A 26,891-nucleotide genomic window follows, 5' to 3' on the forward strand; every position below is an offset into this window, starting at 1 on the left:
TCTCTGGTGCCTTCTTTGTGACTCCAGGGCCTTTTCTCTATCTTCAATTCCCTAGGAGCACATATCCTGGACCTGTAATGTAGATGTAGTTACTGCAGTATCTGAGCCTGCCAGGTCTAGATAATGTTTGCTCTGCTCCCCAAGTACCCCAAGTTAGGGTACTTCCCTAACCTATAGCATGGGGTATAAGGCATAAAGATGGTGTACTGTGGGGTTGATTTACTCTAAACGATTCATATCATCTTCTCCATCCTGTTGCTAGCCTCCTTTGTACACTCCCCTTTTATTTCACCCAGAACCCTGGCCACTTCTGGACTCTGACCCAAGGGCTCCTCTCCTCTTCCAGGCAGCAGAAAAGATCCATCTTCCAGTAGACACACTGTTTTGCAGGAGTTTCCCATAGTGATGATAAGCCTTTACTGACTTACTGTCTTCTTTTATACCACATTGTATTGTACTCTACCCACTAGTCTTCTGATACACCTGCCCCATCCTGCCAGGCTTTACTTTATCCCCCCCCCCCCCCATATTTTTTCAGGGGCATCTGTAACCATCTTTGCAGATCCCAGGATGTTAGCCAGTTTACGGATGTCTGAATTCCAATTGTCAATTAAGGTCGTGTCTCCCACAGGGCTCCTGGGCCTGGAGCAAAGTATGGGGCTATGGATAAATATGTTTCAGATGGAGAATTTTAACATAAACTGCTCACCATTCTATTATGTATGGTCTTGGTGGTGAATTGAAACTAGAAATTAAGAGGTGCTATGAGGATTTGATACAGAAAACTAGAAGTTATAATGTTAAATTATGCATAAGGGGCAGCTTAAGGAGAATGCCACTTCCTGTTTCTTGCTTCCTCTCTGGCCCTATCCTACTGTGCTGGATGTGGAAGTTCCAGACATGGGAAGGTGGGGGGATGGTTAGCTTCAGTATGTAACCTATGGGCTTTAACCATAGCTTGTCTTTATCACTCCCTTCTGCTGCTCTGGCCATCACTGGTTCCTCACTGGTTCCAGTGAGGGTTCCTGCCTGGTTCTGTGCAAGGGGCCCCTACCTGGAGCACTGATTCTACAGAGTTATCTTCAGTTCTTGGACAATGCAGGCTAACCATAATTTCCCCTTTCTGATTTCTGATGGGTGTTGAAATGTCATTTTGATGACCCCTTTGTGAGAACCTTGTCCCTCCAAAATCACTTCAGACCGCCTGGTACCATTGTCCCCATCACAGGCACACCCTGATCTTCTCTTTCTGGTGAGAATAGTAGCCCTTGCACGATGTCAGGGCCCCAAAGTCTTTCTCAGACTTTCTCTTTTCCCACGTGGAAAGCCCCCTAAGCTCATTCCCCTGAACTGGATCCTCTAAGAGCAGCAGCTCCGCACTTACCTGCCGTGTCTCTGCTCTGAATCAAAGGGGAGCTCAGCATCACTAAGGACATCATGAGAGCTGCCATTCCTGGGACCCCAGTGATCCTCAGGACCACTATCTTGGAGCCTGGGAAAGGCTCTCACTCAATGAGCCCCACTCCTAAAATATATTAATATATTAATTTATATACTATATACTATAATATTAAAATATTAGAGACAATGAGTCTGGACAGCCTCCCATATCCCCTGGGTGTGGCTACATTCTGAGAAAGGAACCAATTAGTAGGAATTGTCACCAGACAGAAATTTGGTATAAAGCACATGATTCTTTAGGGTGTTAAGATTCACCGAAAACAGTATAATGAAAGGGATCCTCATTTTGAACAACTGGGTGAGCCAAAAGTCTTGATTGTTTATATATTTTCCTCCCTAGGAGCAGATCCTAAGGAATGTCATTCCCTTTCCATGGAGAATGCCACCCCCCTTGCATGGACATGTTCTGGGACAGAGCAAGTTCTAAGCAGGGTGTTGAAAATCTAGGGGGATCAGACTCCCTACCTTTAACCTTTGGGGTCCATACTTTCTTTGCATTTTAATATTTTTTTGGAGGGGGTGGAATTTTTAAACATCAAATATAGTTCTCACAATATATTGTGAGGAATCAAGAAATATTCATTATTATATTGCAAGTTTAATTCAAAACAAAAACAGTTGAATAAATACAACATACAATTAATTTTAACAATTAAGTTCTATCATTTTGTTAAGAAGTATCAGGGGCTTTTACTACAGTTCTACACAAATTTATAAAAAAGACATTTATTTTTAAAAAATTTATAAAGCGGGATCCCTGGGTGGCGCAGCGGTTTGGCGCCTGCCTTTGGCCCAGGGCGCGATCCTGGAGACCCGGGATCGAATCCCACGTCAGGCTCCCGGTGCATGGAGCCTGCTTCTCCCTCTACCTGTGTCTCTTCCTCTCTCTCTCTCTCTCTCTCTGTGACTATCATAAATAAATAAAAAAAATTAAAAAAAAAAAAAAAAATTTATAAAGCAAAGAATTAATTTTATACTAAGTAGTAAAATATTAGAGACATCTCGTATAAAGATAAAAATTTCAAGAAGAAATAAAACAGAAAAAAAGGGCAGCCCAGGTGGCTCAAGTGGTTTAGTGCCGCCTTTGGCCCAGGGCCTGATCCTGGACACCCGGGATCAAGTCCCATGTCAGGCTCCTTGCATGGCGCCTGCTTCTCCCTCTGCCTGTGTCTCTGCTTCTCTCTCTCCTCTCTGTGTATTCTCAGAAATAAATAAATAAAATCTTTAAAAAAAAATTTAAAACAGAAAAAAAGAAATAAAAAGGAATAATATTTAGAAGTGAAATAATATTTTTTGCATTCTGATTATATGTCTGGAAACATCAAATTATTATCAGATTCCTCCAAAATTATCAAAAGAACAAAAGGGTAAAATATAACATTATTTAATAACAATCAAGTGGATTATTCTATTGATACAAAAAATCAACATGAAATCATGAAGAAAATTATCCATTCACAAGTTACTTACAAATTAAAAATAGTTTTAATTTGATCAATTTCAAAGATGTATTTCCTATCAACTCCATTGAAAGGAAGGTGATTATCATGTCTCCATTTTTATTTTCTTCCTCTTACCCCTGAACCCTGCATAGGTTGGGGCTTTCTCAGCTATGTTGGTTCTAGCTTGTTTCCCAGACACTGAGATGTCCCTTCTGATGTTTTCTGGTTGGGTGAGCCCTGTTGAGCGGTTTCACTTCCACCTCTTCTCCCTTCACCAGATAGGGAAATGATTCCTGGATTCAGAGCTCCTCCCTGCCCTGCTCTGCCTCATTTTCTCCTCACTGTCTGGCTCACAGTGGCCACTACAGATGCACCTGGAACAGATAAGTAAAGAAAAAACCATGTCCTTATCCCTGAGTAATTAGAATTAAACAAAACAATGCACATACATAATGAGTTATGGGAGTTATGGTTGGTCTGCCATGCTCAGGGCTTTTCTTCCTGGGCTCCCACTTAATCACCCCAACCTTTCTGCAGACCCCAGCTATGCTAACTCCTGTGTCAGTAACACCCACTTTTGCATCTTCAGCCTCAACCTCTCTTGGAAATGGGGGAAGCTGGTCCCACGCAGGGCATGATGGGAGGGGAGCAGCGTGAGAGGAGCAAGCAGTGGGAACTGATGGAGCAGGGGGGCCCAGGGGCAAACAAGAGGCAAGAGCTGCTTGTGAGGAGGCAGGGAGAGAGGAGGCATCACCTGGGTGTGTCAGAGATCTTCTGAGTCCCCAGTATATGCCTCAGGAGGTCATACTCCATGCTTTATGCAAAAAGAACTACTTAGAATCTGGCTCGGCTTTCAGGAAAATTTCATATGAAACAGAAAACCTGTAATCATTTTGGATTGTAAAAGCAGACGTATGTTGAAAAAAGAGAACCGCATCTATTTCTTTGAGCATTTTAACACTAAGTGAATTACTACGACAGGAAGCCTGGTGGTCTGATGACACATCTTCTATAAATTGTTGCATTAAAAAGGCTAAGCCTGCGAGCGCCTGGGTGGCTCAGTGGTTGAGCATCTGCCTTTGGCTCAGGTTGTGATCCTGGGATCCTGGAATCGAGTCCCACATCAGGCTTCCTGCAGGGAGACTGCTTCTCCCTCTGCCTATGTCTCTGCCTGTCTCTCATGAATAAATAAATAAAATATTAAAAAAAAAAAAAAGGCTAAGCCTTGTTTGGTCAAAGACTATCATGGTATCAAAGAAAAGGGTTTAGGTTTATTACATTATATTTCCAATTTTAAATTCTGATCTTAATTTGATTTTTTAAAAAGATTTATTTATTTATTTTAGAGGGGGAAGGGGCAGGAGAGAGAGATAGAGAGAAGCAGAGAAGCCAAACTTCCCTGCCCCCTGCTGAGTGTAGAACCTGATACGGGGCTCCATTCCGGGACCCTCAGAGCATGACCTGAGAGGAAATCAAGAGTCAGATGCTCAACCAACTCAGCCACCCAGGCACCCCTTAATTTGATTTCTTAATGGTAATGGTAAAACAGTCTTCATGTATGTTGAGTTAGTGCTGTATTCACCATCTGCTCATCCTTGAATAACTAAGAATGGTCCCAGGCCTCCAGGAATGAAAGTATCAAATACAAATATGGGGCAGTCCAAAGATAGAGTGTGAATTCAGAGGAGGTCCATGTCCAATTTGCCACCCTTCCCAACAGTTAGAATATCCCCTTTTCACATTTTCTTTCTTGCCTGTGTATACACAACAATGAACTTCTTCATGAACTCCTATTGTTTACCAAAATCCTCACACAAAGGCAGTGGTAGAGATGACTTGGTGCATATTCTTAAGAGAATATGCTTTAACATTGGCTTTTTATTACTCATGGAACTACCCTAAAGGAACTTGGATAGAAGCCCCGAGAGAAAGTGTGCATGGAATCAAAGAGAACAACTATAGAAACTAGTATCAGAGCAATTACTTGGCAGTAACAGGCTCTTGGGAGGCTGAGGTCTTTTCCGGAACCAGCCTCTGGGACTGAGGAAAGAGAAAAATGCTTGTTCCAGGTCACATGCAGGTCTTTGGGTCAGATCAGGAACCCTAGCGGAGGTAAAAGGAAAAGTTATCTCAGGTTGTTGACATTTCTTACTCTAAATCTCAGGAAAGAGAAATTTCGTGAGAGATTGAGTCTTAGCCTGATGAAAAATAAGAGTTTCTCTGGGCTTCCTTCATCAATGGAGCAAAGTAATGCTCATTTCCACACTTGTATGCTTCTTCCCAGTAGGCGTCTCAGAGTCAGGATGCAATGAAAGGACTTTCTGCAACCCACTCCCAAGAAAAAGAAGCAGGAGTATTACCTGGTTTTCAAGATCTTCATCACAGAATAATGAAAGGAGAAAAGGGAATGTATTCACCTATTAACAGAATCTTAGACAATTAGATAAACTTTCCCATCTCATCTCCATTGCCATGGGAAGTAAGGCAGGGGCTGGCTGAAGACTAATTCATTACTAAATGAACTCAGACATGACCGGAGTATTTGGAGACTCCATACATCTGGTTGGGATAAAATTCCAGCCAGGGATTTCTCTCTTCCTACAAGCCATTTTTGCTTCCCAACAATCTGATTTCAGTGAACTCCAGGATTCTCTGGTATTGTTTTTCTGTATCAGTTCTTTATCATTGAAGATGGATGAGTAAGTCAGGGGAAAGCAAACCTCAGCCATCTCTCAGGTTTTCTAACCTCTCTTGCTCCTAGTATGCACTCAGATGCTCACTACAAGGAAGATGAGCCCCAGCACAAAGCCTGAGAGTAGCCAGTATTTCTCTGAGCAGAATCAGTGTATCTCAGGGAAACACAGACCAGGGGTCATTTTCACCTCTACCTGCTGCACCACCCCTCACGTACTGAGATTCTGGGGCTTAATATAGAATACCAATATGAGGTCTGTGAGAGATATAAAACTGAAGGAGGAAATTTAGAAAGGAACCCCAAGTTCTGAAAATTAGGCTGTGACTTCCAAAAGGACACACACATGCTGATTCTGGTAGCTGCCTCTCAAAATAACTCACATAAGCTAAAAGGCTGAAGGCATTTAACAGTTCTCACATGTGAGGATAATTCAGGAAGGTGTTTGAATTTCCTAGGTTTTCTGACATGGGCAGAGATCTATGAATCATTAGTATTTCCTAGGACAGGGTGGGCAAGTCTCTGCTGCCCCAGCTCTAAACTATTCTCAGGGACTTCTCTAGGAAAAAGATGGAGATAGGTATGACCCCCACGTATAGACATGTGACAAAATGAGTAGATCACGGAACTAGAATATTCCGTTTTTCAGAATTTAGGGCCTACCTCAGGGAGTAACTCACTCCACTCCACAGTGACAGGACCATCCAGGCTGGGGTGCTCTACTTGGCAAGTGTAGCCATCTCTCTGGTGAAGGGTCATTGACAGTATCACCAGGATCTGGAAGATCCAGTCTTTATTAGGATCAGGTTGGTGGACATAACTCTAGCTGTTTTCCTGCTGTCCATTCAGGAACCAGTGGGGTTGAATGTAGCCTGGATAGAAATTTGTCACATGGTAGACAAGAAGGCTCAGGTGCTATAGAGGTCCATTCTTCAAAGGGGAGATGTTCACTTTAGGCTTGACTAAGAATTGTAAAGAGAGGGCACCTGGGTGGCTCAGTGGTTGAGCATCTGCCTTTGGCTCAGGTTATAATCCTGGGGTTCTAGGATAGAGTCCTGCATTAGGTTCCCTGCAGGGAGCCTGTTTCTCCCTCTGCCTATATCTCTGCCTCTCTCTGTGTCTCTCATGAAATCAATAAATAAAATCTTAAAAAAAAATTTTAAAGAGAAAAGCTAATGGCACATGAGATTATTGTTTCTTAGACATTTTCATTATAGAGTTGATTTCTAGCTGTTTAAAATATAAATGATGTAATTAGGCTAGTAGATACAGGTGGTCTAGTCTCCTCGGGACTACAGAGAACAAATGGTGGTTTTGAATAGGTTTATGGGCTCCTCCTATGACTCCTTCTTCCCTGGTTCAGTTGAGTGATAAAGCGCAGCATCCAACATCTCCCTGGAAGGAATTAGACTGCACATCTAGCATCCTGACTTTTCTCACTAATGCCCAAAGGTCTAGCCTCTAACTTACTTGTTTCTGGGAGCTGATAAAGCAGGTAATCACTAGTCTCCTGAAAGCTTGAATGAGGATGTGGGCTCTTTCTGCAGCTCTTCCCCCTGGCTTGTTCCAGAAGTAAAATCAAGCCTCCAACTTCTTCCTGGAAGGAGTTGGAATATATATCTAGCCTTGCAACTTTTCCAGATGCTACTGGAAAGACTCTCTTCCAACTCACCAGTCTCTGAGAGCTGACAGGGCTTGACATTCACTAGGCCACTGGGGGCTACAGAGAGCAAAGCAATGGTTTAAAAGTATGTGGTCTGAACAAGAATACAGACATTTGTCACAGCTCTTCTTCTTGGCCTAGTGCAGAATGAGTGATAAATTCTAACTCCCAGAATATCCCTGAGGAAAGAGTGTTCCTTGGATCACTCATGCAGCACCCAACTTTTCTAGCTACTACTCAGGGAATTGGCTTCTACCTCACCTGTCTTGGAGCACTAATAGGACTTGTCACACTCTAGATTCCTGGTGGCTGCTAAGAACACAGACAGTGGTTCGGAAACACACATTAAGATTTGAAAGACCCGGGAAGTCCCGGTGGCTCAGCAGTTTAGTGCCACCTTCAGCCTAGGGCGTGATCCTGGAGACCCAGGATCAAGTCCCATGTTGGGCTCCCTGTGTGGAGCCTGTTTCTCCCTCTGCCTGTGTCCTGCCTCTCTCTCTCTCTGTGTCTCTCATGAATAAATAAATAAAATCTTTTAAAAAAAAGATTTGAAAGACCCTCCTAATCTTTGGTTGGGATGACTGGCAAGGGTCATCTCTTGTATGAAGCCAGTCTATGAAGACTAGGAGAGGTGGCTATTTTTTCTAAAGCACAGGCATCAACAGAGTCAAAGAAAATGAAGAAACAAGGAAATATATTCCAAACAAATGAACAATATAAATATCTTGAAATCAATCCTAATGAAATGGAGATATGTGATTCACTCCACAGAGAATTCAGAATAATGGTCATTAAGATGCTCACTGAGGTTAGGAGAGCAAAGCATGAAGAAAGTGAAAATTTCAACAAAGAGAAAAATTTAAAAGTATCAAACAGAAATCATAGAGTTGAAAACCCAATAACTGAACTGAAAAATTCAACAGAGGTGTTCAACAGCAGACTAGAGCAAGTAGAAGAAAGGATCAGTGAAACTGAAAACAAGTCAGAGAAAAAAAAAAAAAAGAAAAAAGAAAACAAGTCACTGGAAATCATCCAGAGAAGCCAAAAGAAAAAAGAATGAATAAAGATAGCTTAAGGGATTCGAGACATCATCAAATGGCCCAATATACACATTATGGGAGTCTTAGAGGAGGAAGATAGACAAAGGGGCAGAATGCTTATTCAAAGAAATAATATTGGAAACTTCCTAAAACTGGGGAAGGAAATAGGCATCCAGATCCAAGATGCCTAAAGAATATTAAAGAAGATGAACCCAAAGAAACGCACACTGAGGCACATTAAATTATCAAAGTCAAAGACAAAGAGAATTTTGAAAGCAGCAGGAAAAAGGCAACTTTCACATACTGAGAAACACCAATAAAACTACCAGTAGATTTTTCAGCAGAAACATGGCAGGCCAAAAAGAGTGGGATGATGATATATTTAAAGTGCTGAAAGAAAAAAACCCTGCCAACTAAGAATGCTTTATCCAGCATAACTGTCCTTCGAAAAAGAAGGGAAGATAAAGACTTTCTCAGACAAACAAATGCTGAGGAAGTCCATCACCACTAAGACTTGCCTTATAAAAAATGTTAGAGGGAAGTGAAATGAAAGAATGCTATAGAAAAATGATAACTTAAGAAAGTATGAAACATATTGGTAAAGGTGAAAATATAGACAAATATGGAATGCTATATCACTGTAACAGTGATGAGAAAATATATTTTTTTAAGATTTTATTTATTTATTCATGAGAGACACAGAGAGAGAGAGAGAGAGAGAGAGAGGCAGAGACACAGGCAGAGGGAGAAGCAGGCTCCATGCAGGAAGCCTGACGTGGGACTTGATCCCGGGTCTCCAGGATCACATCCTGGGTTGCAGGTGGTGCTAAACTGCTGTGCCACCAGGGCTGCCCAAGAAAATCATTTTTAATTCTGGTGTAAAAGTTAAAACACAAAAGCATTAAAATAACTATAATTAAAATCATATTAATGGATACACAATATAAATACATATAAACTGTGATATCAATAACATATAATGTGGGGGCAGGAGAGGTAAAAGTGTAGAGTTCTTGTATGCAGTGATATTAAGTTGTTATCAGCTTAAAACAGAGTGTTATAACTAGAAAATATTTTATATAAGCCCCATTATAACTACAAAGAAAATACGTATAGAAGCTACACAAAAGAAAAAGGAAATAACTAAAGCCTATCAATACAAAAAAAGATAAACACAAAGGAAGGTAGAGAAAAAGAGGGACAAAGAACTATAAGACAAACAAAGTGTGCTTGTTTCAGCAGCACATATACTAAAATTGGGACAAACAGAAAGCAATGAACAAAATGGTAACACTTAATCCTTCTCAATCAATAATTACTGTAAATGTAAATGGTTTAACCCCCCAATCAAAAGACAAAGAGTGACTAAGTGGATTAAAAAAACCCAAGATCCGACTACATGCAGTTTACAAGAAACTTCCTTTAGGTTTAAAGATACACAGAAGCTGAAATGAAGGAATGAAAAAAAAAGATACTCAAGCAAATAGTAACCAAAAGAAAGTAAGGGTAGCTATGATTATATCACACAAAATAGACCTTAATTAAAACCTGTCTTTAGGGATCCCTGGGTGGCGCAGCGGTTTGGCGCCTGCCTTTGGCCCAGGGCGCGATCCTGGAGACCCGGGATCGAATCCCACATCAGGCTCCCAGTGCATGGAGCCTGCTTCTCCCTCTGCCTGTGTCTCTGCCTCTCTCTCTCTCTCTGTGACTATCATAAATAAATAATAATAAAAAAAAAACACCTGTCTTTAGAAACAAAGAAGGTCATTACATTAAGATAAATGGGTCAATTCAATAGGAAGATATAACAATTGTGAATATAAATGCATCCAACATCAGGGCACCTAAGTATAAAGAGCAAATATTGGCAGGTCTGAAAGGAGAACTTGATGGCAATACAATAATAGTAGGAGACTTCAACACACTTTCAAGTGGAATTTCCAGACAGAAAATCAAAAAACAGTGGAGTTAAACACTATAGAATAAATGGACTTAAAAGACACACATAGTACTTTCTATCCAACAGCATAAGAATACATATTCTTCTCAAGCATACACAGAACATTCTCCAGGATTAAACACATGTTGGGTCAAAAAACAAGTTTTAACAAAGTTAAGAAGATCAAAATCAGGGGATCCCTGGGTGGCGCAGTGGTTGGCGCTTGCCTTTGGCCCAGGGCGCGATCCTGGAGACCCGGGATCGAATCCCACATCAGGCTCCCGGTGCATGGAGCCTGCTTCTCCCTCTGCCTGTGTCTCTGCCTCTCTCTCTCTCTCTGTGACTATCATAAATAAATAAAAATTAAAAAAAAAAAGAAGATCAAAATCATACCAAGTATCTTTTGCAATCATGATGGAATGAAACAAACCCAAAAGCAATGAGAAAATGGGAAAATTCGCAAATACATGGAAACTAAAGACCACACTCTTCAACAACCAGTGGTCAAAAGGGATTTTTAAAAGTATCTTCAGAAAAGGCAAATGAAAACACAATATATGCTGTTCTCCACCATGGCACAGGATTAAGGTAGAAAGGAGAACCCCATGTGGGAACTTCACATCTACAAGTTCTGACTCAACATCTGTGTGGGGGAGAGTGGAGAGAGACTGACCCAGGCAGCCAAGGTGCTGGAGTAGCTCACAGGTCAACTCTGTGTTCTCCAAATCTAGATACATAGTGCGATTCCCTGGTATTGGGAGAAATGAAAAGATTGCTGTCCACTGCACAGTCCTTAGGTCCAAGGCAGAAGAAATCTTGGAGAAAGGTCTAAATGTGCTAGAGTATGAGTTAAGGAAAAATAACCTCTCTGATACTGGAAACTTTGGTTTGGGGATCCAGGAGCACACTGATCTGGGGATTAAATATGACCCATGCATTGGTATCTATGGCCTGGACTTCTGTGTAGGCCAGGTTTCAGCACTGCAGACAAGAAGCACAGGACAGGCTGCATTGGGGCCAAACACAGAATCAGCAAAGAGATGCCATGTGCTGGTTGCAGTAGAAGTGTGATGGGATCATCCTTCCTGGCAAATAAATTCCCATTTCTATCCAAAAGGCATAAAACTTTCAGTGGAAAAAAAAAAAAAAAAAGAAAAAGAAAAAAGAGAACACAACACACTAAAACTTATGGGATGCAGCAAAAGTAATACTAAGAGGGAAGTTTTTAGCAAAAAAAAAAAGAAGGTCTCAAATAAACAATCAAACTTTACACCTTAAGGAACTAGAAAAAGAACAAACCAAACTGCAAGTTAGAAGATAGAAAGAAATAATACAGCAAAAATAAATAAAATAGAGGATAGAATAAAAAAATTGATAAACCCTTAATAAGACAAAAAAGAGAGAAGACTGAAATAAATCAGAAACAAAAGAGCAGACATTAAATGGATGCCACGGAAATAAACAAGACCATAGGGAATTTTATTAACCAATTAATTAATTAATTAATTAATTATGAGAGACAGAGAGAGAGGCAGAGACAGAGGCAGAGGGAGAAGCAGGCTCCATGTGGGGAGCCCGATGTGGGACTTGATCCCGCAACCATGGGTTCACGACCTGAGCCAAAGGCATAGATGCTCAACTGCTGAGCCACCCAGGTGTCCCAACCATAGGGAACTTTATGAACAATGATATGCTAACAAATTAGATAACCTGGAAGAAATGGAGAAGCTCTTAGAAACATATAACAATTGGAAAAAAAAAAGAAACATATAACAAGAGGAATTGAGAAGAAATGGAAAGCCTGAACAGACCAATAACAAATAAGAAAATTGAAGGAGTAATTAAAAACCTCCCAAAGAAGAAAAGCCCAGGACCAGATGGCTTCATGGGTGAATTCTATCAAACGTTCAAAGAAAATTAGTATCAATCATCCTAAAACTCTTCCAAAAAAAGGAAGGAACACTTTCAAACCATTTATGAGCCCACCACCACCCTAATACCAAAGCTAGACAAAGACAACATGAGAAAAGAAAACCACAGACCAATATCCCTGATGAACACAGATGTTAAAATACTCAATAGAATATTAGCAAACCAATTCAACAGCACATTAAAAGGATTATACACCATGACCAAGTGGGATTTATCTGTGGGATTAAAGATGGTTCAATAATGGCAAATCAATGTGATACACCATATTAACAGAATGAAAGATAAACATAATCATCTCATGACAGATGAACAGACACAGAAAAAGCATTTGACAACATCCATTTGGGATAAACACTATAAGCACAATAGATGTAGAGGAACTTACCTCAACACAATAAAGACCATATATTAAAAGCCCCCACAGCTAACATCATAATCAATGATGAAAACTTGAAAGCTTTTCTTCTAAGATCTGATATAAGGCAAGGATACCCACTCTCTCCACTTCTACTCAACATAGTACTGGAAATCCTAGCCAGGGCAATTAGACAAGAAAAAGAAATGAAAGGCATTCAAAACAGAAAGGAAGATATAAATTTATCTCTGTTTTCAGATGACATGATCATATATTTAGAAAATTCAAAAGACTCAACAACAACAAAACTATTAGAACTAATAAATGAATCCAGTAAAGTTGTAGGAAACAAAATCAACATATGAAAATCAGTGATGTTTCTGTACACTAACAATGAATTATCTGAAAAGAAAATTAAGGAAACAATCTTAATCACATAGCAACAAAAAGACTAAAATACTTAGTAATAAACTTAATCAAAGAGATGAAAAACTTGGCCACTGAAAATTGTAAAACATTGATGAAGGAAACCAAAGCAGATGCAGATAAATGAAAAGACTTCAATGTTCATGGATTGGGAGAATACTGTTAAAATGTCCAGACCACCCAAGGTGATTTACAGATTCAGTGCAATTCAAATAAAAATCCCAATGGTATTCTTTACAGATAATAAAAAAAATAATCTTAATTACATGAGGCACAGAACATCCAAATAGCCAAAACAATCTTCCTATTTTTTTTTTTCCCCACAGAAAGTGGATTATGGATTTTAGGACAAAAAAAAAAGATGCTTTCAGAATTTAAAAAAAATTATGTATTTATTCATGAGAGACACAGAAAGAGAGGCAGAGACACAGGCAGAGGAATAAACAGGCTCCATGCAGGGAGCCTGATGTGGAACTCAATCCCAGGACCCCGGGATCACGACCCCAGCGGAAGGCAGATGCTCAACCACTGAGCCACCCAGGCATCCCGCTTTCAGAATTTTTATTAGTGAAGAAAAACTGTTAGAACTTTAAAACTTTTCTAAAACGTTATTTTGTCAGCTGATGAAAGTACTTCAACACAGAAAACTTCACATGGCAAGTGTGGGGAGCCCAAACTGTCCAATTGGATACAATAAACTGCTTACAAACGGGACTTGCACTTGGGGCTGATGTAGTGAGTGTCAGGTCTGATTCTTTGTCCTGATGTCTGTGGTGCTCCTTCTCCAGCACCCACTCATGACTCTTCCTCACCATCCCGTGCCTCACAATGCTGTATGGGACTCTCTGCAGGAGACACAACTCTGAGTGGGTGGATGGAGTGGTCTGGTAATACCCAAGCTAATCCACACAGGGAAAAATGGTGACCCTCCCTGAGCGAGGTGGCCTCAGAAGCCTCTTTTACAACAGAAGTCCCCCACTTTTGGAACCCTCTCCTCTCCCAGTGAATCCCCTGGGACCAAAGAAGTTGTTTAGTAGGAAAGCAGGAGGTGAGAGGCCCCACTCCTTCACAGGCATCTTTGAGGTAGATGACTACCTGTTTAGGTGTGTTAGGTGTTGCCTATAGATTAGGCAGGGGCCAAGTTACTTTTGGGGCAACACAGGCCAGGATCAGCTCATGAGAGCCTGGCACTATGTAAGGAGAGCCAGAGGCTCCATGCTGCCAGTTCAGACCCTTGTCTGGCTGTGGGGCTAGCATGCTTGATATAGATCAAGCAGGGGCTCCCAGCAACTACAGATGTCTGAGGCAGGAAAACAAGGCTGCCAGCTTGTGGCAGCCCTGACAATGATCCTCAAAGGCTGATCTTGGCCTCCATCCCTGGCTAAGGAGAATAGGGACCTCTTAGCCCCATGGGAGAGAGGCCCCACCTAACTTCAAAATGCACCACAGTTATCAAAACAGTATGCTACTGGTATAAAAACAGACATATTAGGTGAATGGAACAGAATAGAGGGCCCAGAAATAAATCAGTGCATTGATGGTGAATTAGTCTTCAACAAGAGTTTCAAAAATACCCAATGGGGAAGGGAGAGTCTCTTCAATATTTTTCGGAAAATTGGATATCTGTATGCAGAAGAATGAAACTAGACCCTTGTCTCGTACCATATACAAAAATCAACTCAAAATGGATTAAAGACTTAAATGTAAGACTTGAAACCATAAAATTTAGAAGAAAAATGGGAAAAGCTCGACATACGAAGCGAGACAGCATCTCACATGTGTTAGAATGGCTATTATCAAAATACAAAAGGTAAGTGTTGCTAAGGATGTGGAGAAGAGGCAATCCTTGTACACTGGTAGAGGGAATGTAAATTGGTACAACCATTATGGAAAACACTGTGGAGAGTTCTCAAAAAATTAAAAATAGAACTACCATATGATCCAGCAATCCCACTTCTAAGTATACATCCATTGTATATACATATGAATATATATTGTATATTAAAATATTATGTTATTATACATAATACATATGTTAGCTATATAGCTAACATTATGCTAAGTAAAAGAAGGCAGACACAGAAAGCCAAATACTGCATGATCTTACTCACATGTGGAATCTAAGATAGTTAAACTCCTAGAAGCAGAGAGCAGAATGGTGGTAACTCGGGGTTAGAGGGAGGTGGAAATGGGGAGCAATTGGTCAAAAGGTAGAAATTTTCAATTATCCGAGATGATTTAGTTCTGGAGATCTTACCGTAGAGCGTGGTGATATGGTTAACAATACTGTACTGCATACTTGAAATGTGTTCAGGGTAGACCTCGAGTGTTGTCAACACACACACACACACACACACACACACAGAGACAGACACTGGCTACTGTCTGAGATGATGGGTATGTTAATTAGCTCGATTGTGTAATCATTTCACGATGTAGACATATATCAAAACATCAAGTTGAACACCTTAAACATATATAATTAATATATTTATAATTCCTATTTGTCAATTACACCTCAATAAAACTGAAAAAAAGAAATCTTCAGGATCTGCCAGGTGTTACCTGGCTACATGGGAATCAGTTGGGAACTCATTAAGAAAACAGATTTCAAAAAAAAAAAAAAAAAAAGAAAACAGATTTCCAGCAATCGCCACCCACTGAATCTGAATCTCTGGGCAGTGATTTGGGGAATCTGTGCTTCAGGCAAGGTTTCTAGGAGATTCCGGTGAGCAGGACTTGGGACTCATTGGCCTAGAAGATAAATCCACACTCCTCAGGCTGGCATCCAGCACTCTGCTATCCGGAAGCTAATCACCTTCAAGAAAATGCCATTTAGCTCAAACACTACTCTGGACCAGCGAAGGGAAATCAAGGTAAAATGCCATCCCAGCCCCCAGGGGCTTAGGCTTCACACTCCTCCTCACCGCCCTTACTTCTCAGCCCCCCTTGGTACTCTCCTGCTCCCCATCCTGCAGCCAGCCAGCCTCCCCGTCTCCCTGATTTCCAAACACACAGTTCAACCTGCCTTTCCTTCATCTTGTTAAGTCATTGCCACCGTTGGCTTAGGTCACCCTCTCAACCTCAGCTTCTGGAACACTTCTCGGGGCGCTTCTCCTAGTACCTGCCCTTCACCTTCTGGTTTCCTTGGCAGGCTGTTCTGGGTTAAACAACACAGCTGTCCGGGTTCCTGCGATTCACTCCTTTGCTCTCGTCTCCCAGGATTCCCCCCTCGGAAACCAGCGCCTTCTCGTCGGCTCCAGATGCTTTAGGGTAACCTGGGGTCCCTCGAATATCTCAGATCCGCCTTCCCCACCGGCGTTTCTTCCCACAACGCTGTCGCCATGGGCCCGTCAGCACCTGCCAGCCTCCAGAGGCCAGCCCAGACCGCGCGGCCCCTCGGTCCCGCCCCTTCCGGTCTTGCCCTCGCTCGCCCCGCCCCTCAAGCCCCGCCGAAGCCCCGCCCCACGCGGCCGCGCCGACGAGCCCCGCCCTCGCCCCGCCCTCGCCCCGCCCCTCCGTTCGCGTCCGCCCGGGGACTCGCTCCGACAGGTCCTAGGCCCCCCCGCCCCAGCTCAGTGCCCCGCGTGTTCTGCGCTGTCCCCGCGGGAGCGCGCGCTCTCCTCTCGCGGTTACGACGTGCCTGTCCACCGCGCGCCGCGCCCCGGGAGACGGCCGCGGCCCTCAGCGTCGCCGCAACGGGAACGTGCGCCGCGGGGAGCGGCGACCGAGCCGGGGTTGCCGGACCCCATTCCCCGCACACCTGAGCACCTCCTCGCGGCCCCGGGGGCGGATCGGGACGGCCGCCTCCGTCGGCCTCTCCTACCGCCTCGCCCGCCCCTGGCTCCCGGCTCTCGGCGAACGTCGAACGGGCGCCACCACCCGCCGGCGGGGCGCCCCTGGGGTCCTAGTGCCGCCCAGATAGCGCTGCTTTGTATTCGTGGAACTTTGGCTGGGTGTCTTGCATTGACTGAGAGATTGGGTCTGTTACAATCAAAACCGAAGGAGACCAGCTTTGAAAATTATAAGCAAACTAGCCAGTTTGATCATGCAAACAAAGCTTAATTTAGCCTATTTTGCATTTGCAAGGCTATCTTGGCCAAGATCATTTCTTGCTTGCTCTTGGAAATAAGCAACATTTGACTGTTTCCCATGGTTGATATGAAGAAACCACTGAAAATTATATTGTAGCCAATCTGTGAAAAACAGTCACCGCTTTCTCACGGCATAAGCTATTTTATAACAGTATACCCCTGAGTCTCATTCTGTGCTCTGGTTTGACAGCTCCCGGTTTGCAGACTATTTTTGGTATGTGTACAATAAGTTTTTACAAAATAGTGATTCATTGGTTTTGACTTGGCTATTTTGAACTTTAAAAAAAAAAAGAAGAGTTTATTCATTTGAGAGACAGAGAAAACAGAGCAGAGGGCCAGAGGAAGAGGGAGAAGCAGAGACCCCTCTGAGGTGGGAGCTCTTGAAGGGGGTGGTTAGATCCTAATCTGAGCCAAAAGCAGACCTCAACCGGTTGAGTCATCCAGGTGCCCTTATTTTGAACCTTTGACAATATATTTAATATGCATGGTTCTAGCTATTCTCCTCAAAACAGTTCACCTCAGGGCTGGATTTTTAAAAACTATCTTTTGTAATAGTGAGTTAGGCACAGAACCTTTCTGTGTTCTCACCTATGAGAGGAGAGGATTCAACCAAATGATTTCTGAACATTAAACAATAGGCCCTTCACAGGGAAAAGAAAAAAAGTAAACACGCATAGATATACATAAGTATATAAAACGTGACTCAATGCTAAGGGGTGATTCAGTGATCTTTAGAGAGGGTGGAGAAAGCAATCAATTCTGCTGGCAGCTGGAGGAGGAGGGGAACATGAAGGCTTCCGTGGAGGTGATATTTCTTGTGGGGTCCAGGGAGGGGCAGAAACTCACTAGTGGGGAAGGCCTCAGGTGGAGGCATTGCGGAGACAGAAAACATTGGGGAAATGGAGAGTGTGCTGTTCTCTCTGACTCCTTTCCTGCTATTGGACAGTCTTGGCTCATATGTCACTCCTCCAGGAAGCCTTCCCTCATTTCTTTCTCTTTTCCACAGTTAGGTTCTCTCTCTTCTCTTGCCAGTATTACATCTTAAATATACCTCAGGTTTGTAGTGTTGCGTGCTGGAAATGTAGGAATAAACTTCACAAAGCTTTCATAAGCCCTGGTGTAAGAAAATCTTAGCTTGAAAGTTAACATGTCTTTTCACCTTTCAAGCATTGCCATAGATAGACTTGGCCTCAAAAGGTGTGGAATGTACCTTGACTGATCAATGAAAATTACCACAACCTCCAGATAGTGCATTTAACCTAAATACCAGCAGAATATTCTTAAAAATTGATGCATTAATTTAAAATAACATTTAGAGACAACAGAAGGCAAACTGAAACATTCACAAATTTGTGGAAATAAACAATAGATCAAAGAAGAAATCACAAGGGAAATTAGAATATACTTAGATGAACAAAAGCTAAGGCACAACACACAATGCTGCATACTGGCAGTAAAGTGTGTGCTAAGGGACAAATTAATCTCTGTAAACACATTAAAAAGGAAGAGAGACCTCAAACCAATCACCTACTTCACAATTTTAGGAACTAGCAAAAGAAGAACAAGCAACCCCAAACTGGCAGATGGAAGGAAATAATAAAGATTAAAGCAGAGATAGAGAAGAGAAAAATATACTGGAAATAAACCCAAAAGTTGCTTCTTCAAAGAGAGTGACATGATTGAGAAACCATTATATAGATTGACTGAAAAAAAAGAAAGAAGATTCAAATTGCTAGTTAGAAATGAACCGGGGACATTTCTACTGCATCCACAGAAGCAAAAAGGATTAAAAGATGGTAACAGGAACAATTGGATAACCAACTAATTGGATAACCTGGATGGAATCGACAAACACCTAGAAACACAAAACTTACCTAGATTGAATCAATAAGAAATAGAAAGTCTGAGTAGAACTGTAGTAAGGTTAAATCAGTAATAAAAAACCTGTGGACAAGGAAAAGCCCTGGAGCTGATGGCTTTACTGGTGAATTCTACTAAATGTTAAGGAACTAATACCAATTCTCAAATTCAAAGAACTGAAAAGGAGAGAACACATTCTAACTTATTCTATGATGCTATTTTTGTCCTGATACCAGAGGCAGACAAAGACACTGCCAGAAAAGAAAACTACAGACTAATATCCTTTATAAATATCGATACAAAAGTCCCCATCGAAATATGAGAAAACTGAATCCAGCAGCATATTAAAAGAATACATACTAAATAGGATTTATTCTTGGTATGCAACCATGGTTCAACATATGAAAATTAATATGACTAATTAATGTCATATATGACACTAACATTATGACTAATATAATGTCATATGTGACACTTAAGTGGACTGAAATGATCCACTTCAACTGATGCAAAAAAGCATTTGATAAAATTTTGACACTCTTTTATGGTGAGACACTCAAAAAAACTAAGAGTAGAAGGAAAACAACCCCAACATAATAAAGGCCATACATGAAAATCTGACAGATAACAGCATAATCAATGGTGAAAGAAAGTTTTTCCTCTAATTTCCGGAACAAGATAAGGATGCTTGCTTTAGCCACTATTCAAAATAGCACTAGAAATTCTAGCCAGAGCAATTAAACAAACTGGGAGTGGAGGGAAGCCATCCTAATTGGAAAGAGTAAAATTATCTCTGTTCAAAGATGCATGATCTAATAAGTACCACACCTTAAAGGTTCCACACACAAAAAATAATTAAAAAAGAAATTCAGCAAAGTAATAAGGTACAGAATCCACACAAATCCACAGTTGTGTTTCTAATGCAAATCAAAACCACAATGAGATATCACCTCACACCTGTCAGAATAGCTAGTCTCAAAAAAATAAGAAAAACAGGTGTTGGTGAAGCTGTGAAGAAAAGGGAACCCTGTGCACTGTTGGTGGGAATGTGAATTGGTGCATCCACTATGGAAAATAGTAAGGAGGTTTCCCAGAAAAATAAAAACAAATGCTGTGTGATCTAGCAATTCCACTTCTGGGTATTCACCCCAGAAAATGAAAACACTAATTTGAAAGGATATATGCATCCCTATGTTTATTGCAACATTATTTACAATGGCCAAGATATGGAAGCAACCTAAGTTCATTAATAGATGAATAGATAAAGAAAATGTGGCATATACATAAAATGGAATATTACTCAGCTATAAAAAAGAATGAAGTCTTACCATTTGGAGCTATGTGGATGGACCTAGAGGGTATTATGCTAAGGGAAATAATTTAGACAGAGAAAGACAAATAGCATATGATTTCATTTATATGTGGAGTCTAAAAACAAAACGAATGAGCAAAATAGAAACAGATTCATAAATACAGAGAACAAACTGGTGGTTGCCAGAAGAGAAGGGGGTGAGGGGATGGGTGAAATAAATGGAAGAGAACTAAGAGGTACAAACTTCTAGTTAAAAGTCATGGGGAGGCAAACTACAGCATAGGGAATATAGTCAATATTGTAATAACTGTGTGTGGTGACAGACTTAATGCTGATCATTTAATAATGTATATAAATGTTGAATCACTATGTTGTACAACTGAAATGAATATAATACTGTATGTCAACTATACTTCAATAAAAAATCAATTGTGTTTATATACACTAATGATGAAAAATCCAAAAAAGAAACCAATTCTATTTATAATAGCATCAAAAAGACTAAAATTCTTAAGAATTAACCTAAACAAGGAGGTGAATACTATATGCACTGACGACTAAAAAACACTGATGAGACTTTTGCAGCCATCTTGAAGTGCCAGCCTCCAGAATGAAGTTCAATCTTTGTGACTTCAGAGCAAGAACTATAAAATGCATTTCAATGCACCTTCCCACATTCACAGGAAGATTATGTCTTCTTCCCCTTTTTCCAAAGAGCTGAGACAGAAGTATAATGTTTGAACAAATGCCATCCAAAAGGATGATGAAGTACATGTTGTGTGAGGATACGAGAAAGATCAGCAAATTGGTGAGGTAGTCTAGGTTTACAGGAAGGAATATGTCATCTACATTGAATGAGTACAGAAAGAGAAGGCAAATGAACAACTGTCCATGTAGGCATTCATCATAGCAAGGTAGTTATCACTAGAATGAAACTGGACAAAGATCACAAAAAGATCCTTGAGTAAAGCCAAATCTTGCCAAGTAGGAAAGGAAAAGGGCAAATATGAGGAAAAAACAATTGAGAAGATGTAGGAATGAAGTAATCCTATGTATGATTGTTCTATCCTATGAGGAGGGGGAAAGGTAAAAACCATTGCTGAAAGAAGATAACGAAGATGTAAATAAATGGAAAGACATTCCATGTTCATGGACTGGAAGACTTAATGTTATTAAAATGTCAATATTAGGGCAGCCTGGGTGGCTCAGCGGTTTGGCGCCGCCTTTGGCCCAGGGCCTGATCCTGGAGACCCAGGATTGAGTCCCATATTGGGCTCCCTGCATGGAGCCTGCTTCTCCCTCTGCCTGTGTCTCTGCCTCTCTCTCTCTCTCTCTCTGTGTGTGTGTGTCTCTCATGAATAAATAAATATAATCTTTTTAAAAATGTCAATATTATCCAGAGCAATCTACAGACTCAGTACAATCCTTATCAAAATCCTAATGATATTTTTGCAGAAATACAATTATCCATCTAAAATTCAAAAGGGGCCCCAAAATGCCAAAAACAATCTTGAAAAAGAGGAGAAGAGTTGGAGGTGTCATACTTCCTCATTTACCACAAACTTACCACAAAGTTACAGGAATCGAAACAGTGTGGAACTGGCATAAAGACAGACACATAGGGAACCCTGGGTGGCGCAGCGGTTTGGCGCCTGCCTTTGGCCCAGGGCGCGATCCTGGAGACCTAGGATCGAATCCCACGTCGGGCTCCCGGTGCATGGAGCCTGCTTCTCCCTCTGCCTGTGTCTCTGCCTCTCTCTCTCTCTGTGACTATCATAAATAAATAAAAATAAAAATAAAAGACAGACACATAGACCAATGGAATTAAAAAAGAGACCCCCCCCCCCAATAAACTCCTGCCTGTATAGTCAATGATTTTCAACAAGAGCAGCAAGATCATTCAATGGTAGAAAGTACAGACTTCAACAAAAGGTGCTGGGAAAACTGTATATCCACATGCAAAAGAATGATGTTGGACCCTTATCACGTACAAAATTATGTCAAAATGATCAAAGAGGCATGCCTGGATGGCTCATTTGGTTAGGCATCTTCCTTCAGCTCAGGTCATGATCCCAGGGTCCTGGGATCGAGACCCTGCAGGGCGTCTGCTTCTCCCTCTCTCTCCGCCCCTTCCCCCATCGTGCTCACACTCTCTTCTCTCAAATAAATAAATAAATAAAATATTTTAAAAAATGAATCAAAGATTTAAAGGTAGGAGCTAAAACTTTAAAAGATTACTATTTTTTTTTAATTTTTTTTATTTTTTTTTTTTATGATAGTCACAGAGAGAGAGAGAGAGAGAGAGAGAGAGAGAGAGAGAGAGAGGCAGAGATACAGGCAGAGGAGAAGCAGGCTCCATGCACCGGGAGCCCGATGTGGGATTCGATCCCAGGTCTCCAGGATCGCGCCCTGGGCCAAAGGCAGGCGCTAAACCGCTGCGCCACCCAGGGATCCCAAAAGATTACTATTTTAAATACATAGTGCTGGAAGCTGCTTTCGTGTTCTAGAGATATAACTGATCTCAAGGAGAAAATTGACCTTTGATTTAGGAAAACATATTAATGTGCTTTTTCATTATGAGAGAAATACTCTAAATTAGTAGAGGCAGGTGGAAGTCACATGTCTCTGTGAAACATATAGGGATAATATTTTATTATAAAAATATTATTTACTAAAGGTCTTACTACTTTCTTTTTCACACATCTTTGGATGTGATTTTATTCATTCAGAGATACTCATTGTATTGGGGAACATTTGGATTTTTATCATAGAGATAAAGAGAATTCCAAACAGAATATTGATAGACACAGCAAAGTCCTAGTCTTAAAAGTCAGACATTAGTAACAGAAAAAGAAGTTTCTGAAATTTTTGGCTTTGGAATTTCAGGCTTGGCTTGGTTTTTAGAGTTTCTTACTGAGTGTGCATTTTAGGCTGGGACTATTTTCTTTTGGAGGTGAATATTCATTGGCTGGTTCTGTGTTTCTGAGATCTTATAAACATCAAAACTCTCCTTTTTCATCCTTTTGCTACCTCCACACGGAGCTAGAACCTATAGGATCCTGTGTGGTTGTTTGGACCTACCCATTCATATTCTAGAGTTCCAGGGACTGCCTTGTCCCTAGTTTGTTAAAGACATTGTCTCTGGGTACTTTACTTTGCTATCCCAATTGATCTGTTTTCACGAGGACACTTGGGGCAATTAAAAAACTCTACAGCCATTATCATCTTCCTGTATTTGTAACATTTGGCAAACTGAACATTACTTTAAAAGCTAATATGAATCAAAAAGGAAAGCTAATAAACTAAAATTTAAAAAATTGAATGCATAAAACCATTCAACTCAATGTATAAAGTGACAAAAACTTCATAAAGTTAAAGAATCAAGTTTTTGGTAAATCGGTAAAGTAGGAAGATTGTGATTTGGTGAATTAATTTCAGCTTAGTTGGCCATTTGGTGAGTTGATTTTTATTTTTAATTTAAAAAGTTTTTTAAAGATTTTATTTTTAAGTAATCTCTACACCCAACATGGGGCTCAAACTTACAACTCGGAGATCAAGAGTTAGAAGCTCTACCAACTGAGCCAGCCGGCCCCACCCTCACCCATGACTTGATTTTTAGAGAGTTGATTTTCAGTAAATTGATTTTCAAGGTAATCATGGAGCGGGTAGACCTGGCCTGGATTCAAGGGCCAGCAGTCCCAGTTATGCAAGCCCAGGATCGGGTAGCAGGTGCATCAAGATGTAAGGGATATGCAGCAAGAGCCAGGCTTGCACTGGGGCCAACAGTGGGGGAAGTGGCTGAGCCCTGTTGCCTTTGCCAAGGAGAACTGATCTCCAATTCGACCAGCCACAGAAACTTTGGTAATTGAAGGAGAGAGGGCAGAGGCCAATGATTAAGATGCTGCTGGAAGTAGAGAACCATCAGAGAAGAGAAAAAAGACACAGCTTCCCATAGTCATAATGTTATATAAATTTACCTTCTGTCCCAGGATATCATTCAAATAAGAGGGAAGGAGAAGGGGAAAGAGGAAAAACCCTGAAAGACTTAGCCTTTCCCAGGGGAGAGATGAATCTTTTCAAAAACAATCTCATTTAAATAGGAAGAGCTGCATCTATACCTTTAAAAGTCCAGTTTGGGGGTTTTCCTACCATCATTTGGATTTGTTGCTCCAGAGTATAATGAGATCAGTCATTCATATATACACACACACATATATATATATACATATATATGTGTATATATATATTTAAAAAGTTACTGTTTTTCACATATGAGTTTTGATTTTTATATATCAAGCTATTTACAGATATACAGGAAGAGTAATTTTAGTATATGTGCTGCCAAAGCGAGAACAAAGAGTGATTTTAGCTTAAAATTTCCAGTTTGTTCCCAGGAGATAAGAGGTCTGGGATTTAGAGAGTCAGGAAATGGGAGGGGAAAGTTCTAAGGGAAGCAAGCAGCTTCCAGCAACACGACAGAAGTTCAAAGCCTGAAAATATGGTCAGAAAGCCACTTGCTAGGATAGAAAGCAGCCTGAGAATGACTGAAACAGTGTGCTAGGAGCAGGAGGTTGGAGAAAGAGACATTAAGCATCTGGCATGTGGAAACATGCACTTGTATCACTTCTCTCTCCAGGGAATTCTTTTTAAAAAATTTTTTTAAATTTATTTATGAGAGACAGAGAGAGAGAGAAAGAGGCAGAGACACAGGCAGAGGGAGAAGCAGGCTCCATGTAGGGAGCCCAACATGGGACTTGATCCCAGGTCTCCAGGATCAGGCCCTGGGCTGAAGGCAGCGCTAAACCGCTGAGCCACCTGGGCTGCCCTGTCCAGGGAATTCTGAAGAGAGAACTAGACCACTTGAATTCCTGAAATTATCTGGGTTGGAACTATTTAATTAATTACTAAGAAAGGGTCATCCCCAAAAGTTGAAGACCATATGAACATTGATATGGCACATTAATATAATGGATTTGATTCTTCTTTCTTTTTGCATGATAATTAGTTGTTTATAGCCTTCTTGATAAATTGTAAGATCTGGGATGGCAGGAACCATAATTGTGGTTCTAGAGCCTAGTACAGTGCCTGAAGCATAATAAACTAAAAGTAGTTCAATACATATACATAAAATAGATTGAAGATCCAGAATTGAAACGGTGGAAGATAAGATCGCCCTCTGGTGGAATCTCTAGGTGATCACAGGAAAGGATCCCCCCACCTCCCACCCCTGAAAAGCTTACAGCTAAATTGAAGAATCTAAGAAAAGCATTGAATAGTTAATTGGTAGCCAAGCAAGAGTAACCAGAGCAGCACTGTCCAGTAGGAATACAATGAGAGTTACACATTCAATGTCAAGTTTTCTAGTCACTTTAAAAAGGTAATAAGAAACAGTGAAATTAATAATATATCAACTACTCAGCATATCCAAAATATTGCAAATTAACCAACAATCAATATAAAAACTATTAATGAGATTATATATATTCAGATATATAATTTTAAATACATATAATGCATATATTTTTTACAAAGTCTTCAAAATATAGTGGTTTTCTATTTATAGTATATCTCAGGACTGGCTACATTACAAGTGATCAATGGCCACATATGGCAGGTGGTGACCGTATTGGACAGCAGAGTCCTATGATTAAGGGGCAGTGTCTAGTTCTTCTCTGTGTCCCCAGGACATAGTGGGTGTTCCATAAATATGTGTTTAGTGAATAATATCTCCTAACATCTACCTCAACTTAATGTTATGCTCCAGAGCATATTATGCTCAACATGATGGATACAACTGTTTATCTCAAAGTCAGTGTTTTAGACAATTTAGAGGAACTGAATTTATGTCATATTCAAAGAGCACTTTACTCAGCAATCTGTTGAGCATGTATTTATTTTCAGTACTTGTTTCCAGTGCTGGAATGTCTCTCTCTAGAACCACTGGTATTCACTTCATTGATTTTTTTAAAAATATTTTTTTATTTGAGAGAGAGTGTGAAAGCATGTGTGCACATGCATGAGCAGTGGGAGGCGTGGGGAGGCAGAGAGAGAGGGAGAGAGTCTCAAAGCAAAGCCCTTGGTGAGCACAGAGCCCAATGGGAGGCTCTATCTCACGATCCTGAGATCAGAGCTGAGGGGAAACCAGGAGTTGGGAGGCTTACCCAACTTTGCCACCTAGGTGTTCCCACTTCATTGATTTTTATTTGTTAGCATCTATTTGTTTATTTGAAAAGCATTTATTTAATACTGGGCTAGCATCCGGAGGAGAGGGGGGATTCTATAACAGAGTCAATGAACCTCAACTGCTTGGCATTTCTATATAGGGGGGAATATAGTTCATACATAAATATTATAGGAAAATAATGGAGAGATCTGCTTTTTGTTGAGATAAATTAGCATATGTTCTTAGTTCCCAGCTCTAAAAACCAACCCTGGAGAAGCAGTGGAGGGAAACTGGGGAATCCCTAGTGACACTGTTAATTGTTTTGGGGGAGCTTGCTTGCTGTGAGAAGATTCATTAGAGGCAATCTGTTCTTGCTTTCTCCCAGTGTTGCCTTTGAACAATTTTTGCCTGTCTCATAATGCAAAAAAAAAAAAAAAAACAAAAAAAAAAACAAAAAAACAGTGGCCCAAGATCCTGATTGCTGGATCATGCCTGGTGATAGAGGGTTGGGG

The 26,891-nt window shown here is 40.8% G+C and overlaps 1 protein-coding gene, 1 long non-coding RNA gene, 1 other non-coding gene and 1 pseudogene across 5 annotated transcripts in view; 1 reads left to right on the forward strand and 3 right to left on the reverse strand.

The window, feature by feature from the left end:
• Nucleotides 1-17,918, reverse strand: part of LOC121486869 (HLA class II histocompatibility antigen, DP beta 1 chain) — a 40,293-nt gene extending 22,375 nt beyond the window's left edge. The window contains 2 exon segments of the mRNA XM_041748249.1: nucleotides 16,714-16,857; nucleotides 17,891-17,918. Coding sequence (XP_041604183.1) covers nucleotides 16,714-16,857; nucleotides 17,891-17,918 — 172 coding nt within the window.
• On the reverse strand, nucleotides 2,633-16,479 carry LOC121498471. Of its 3 annotated transcripts, XR_005989794.1 has the most exons (4): nucleotides 13,657-14,897; nucleotides 6,259-6,467; nucleotides 4,888-5,006; nucleotides 2,633-3,277 (listed from the first exon to the last, which is right to left on the reverse strand). It is a non-coding gene; the product is annotated as an uncharacterized LOC121498471 (long non-coding RNA). The 3 variants fall into 3 exon arrangements; XR_005989793.1 differs by lacking the exons at nucleotides 6,259-6,467; nucleotides 13,657-14,897 and adding an exon at nucleotides 16,086-16,479; XR_005989792.1 differs by lacking the exons at nucleotides 6,259-6,467; nucleotides 13,657-14,897 and adding an exon at nucleotides 16,075-16,477.
• Nucleotides 10,810-11,456, forward strand: LOC121498462 (annotated as a pseudogene).
• On the reverse strand, nucleotides 14,245-14,373 carry LOC121475392. The gene has a single exon (XR_005983745.1).
• Nucleotides 17,919-26,891: the final 8,973 nt, after the last annotated feature.

This window comes from Vulpes lagopus, chromosome 1 (genome assembly GCF_018345385.1).
Source record: "Vulpes lagopus strain Blue_001 chromosome 1, ASM1834538v1, whole genome shotgun sequence".
NCBI classification, from domain to species: Eukaryota; Metazoa; Chordata; class Mammalia; order Carnivora; family Canidae; genus Vulpes; species Vulpes lagopus.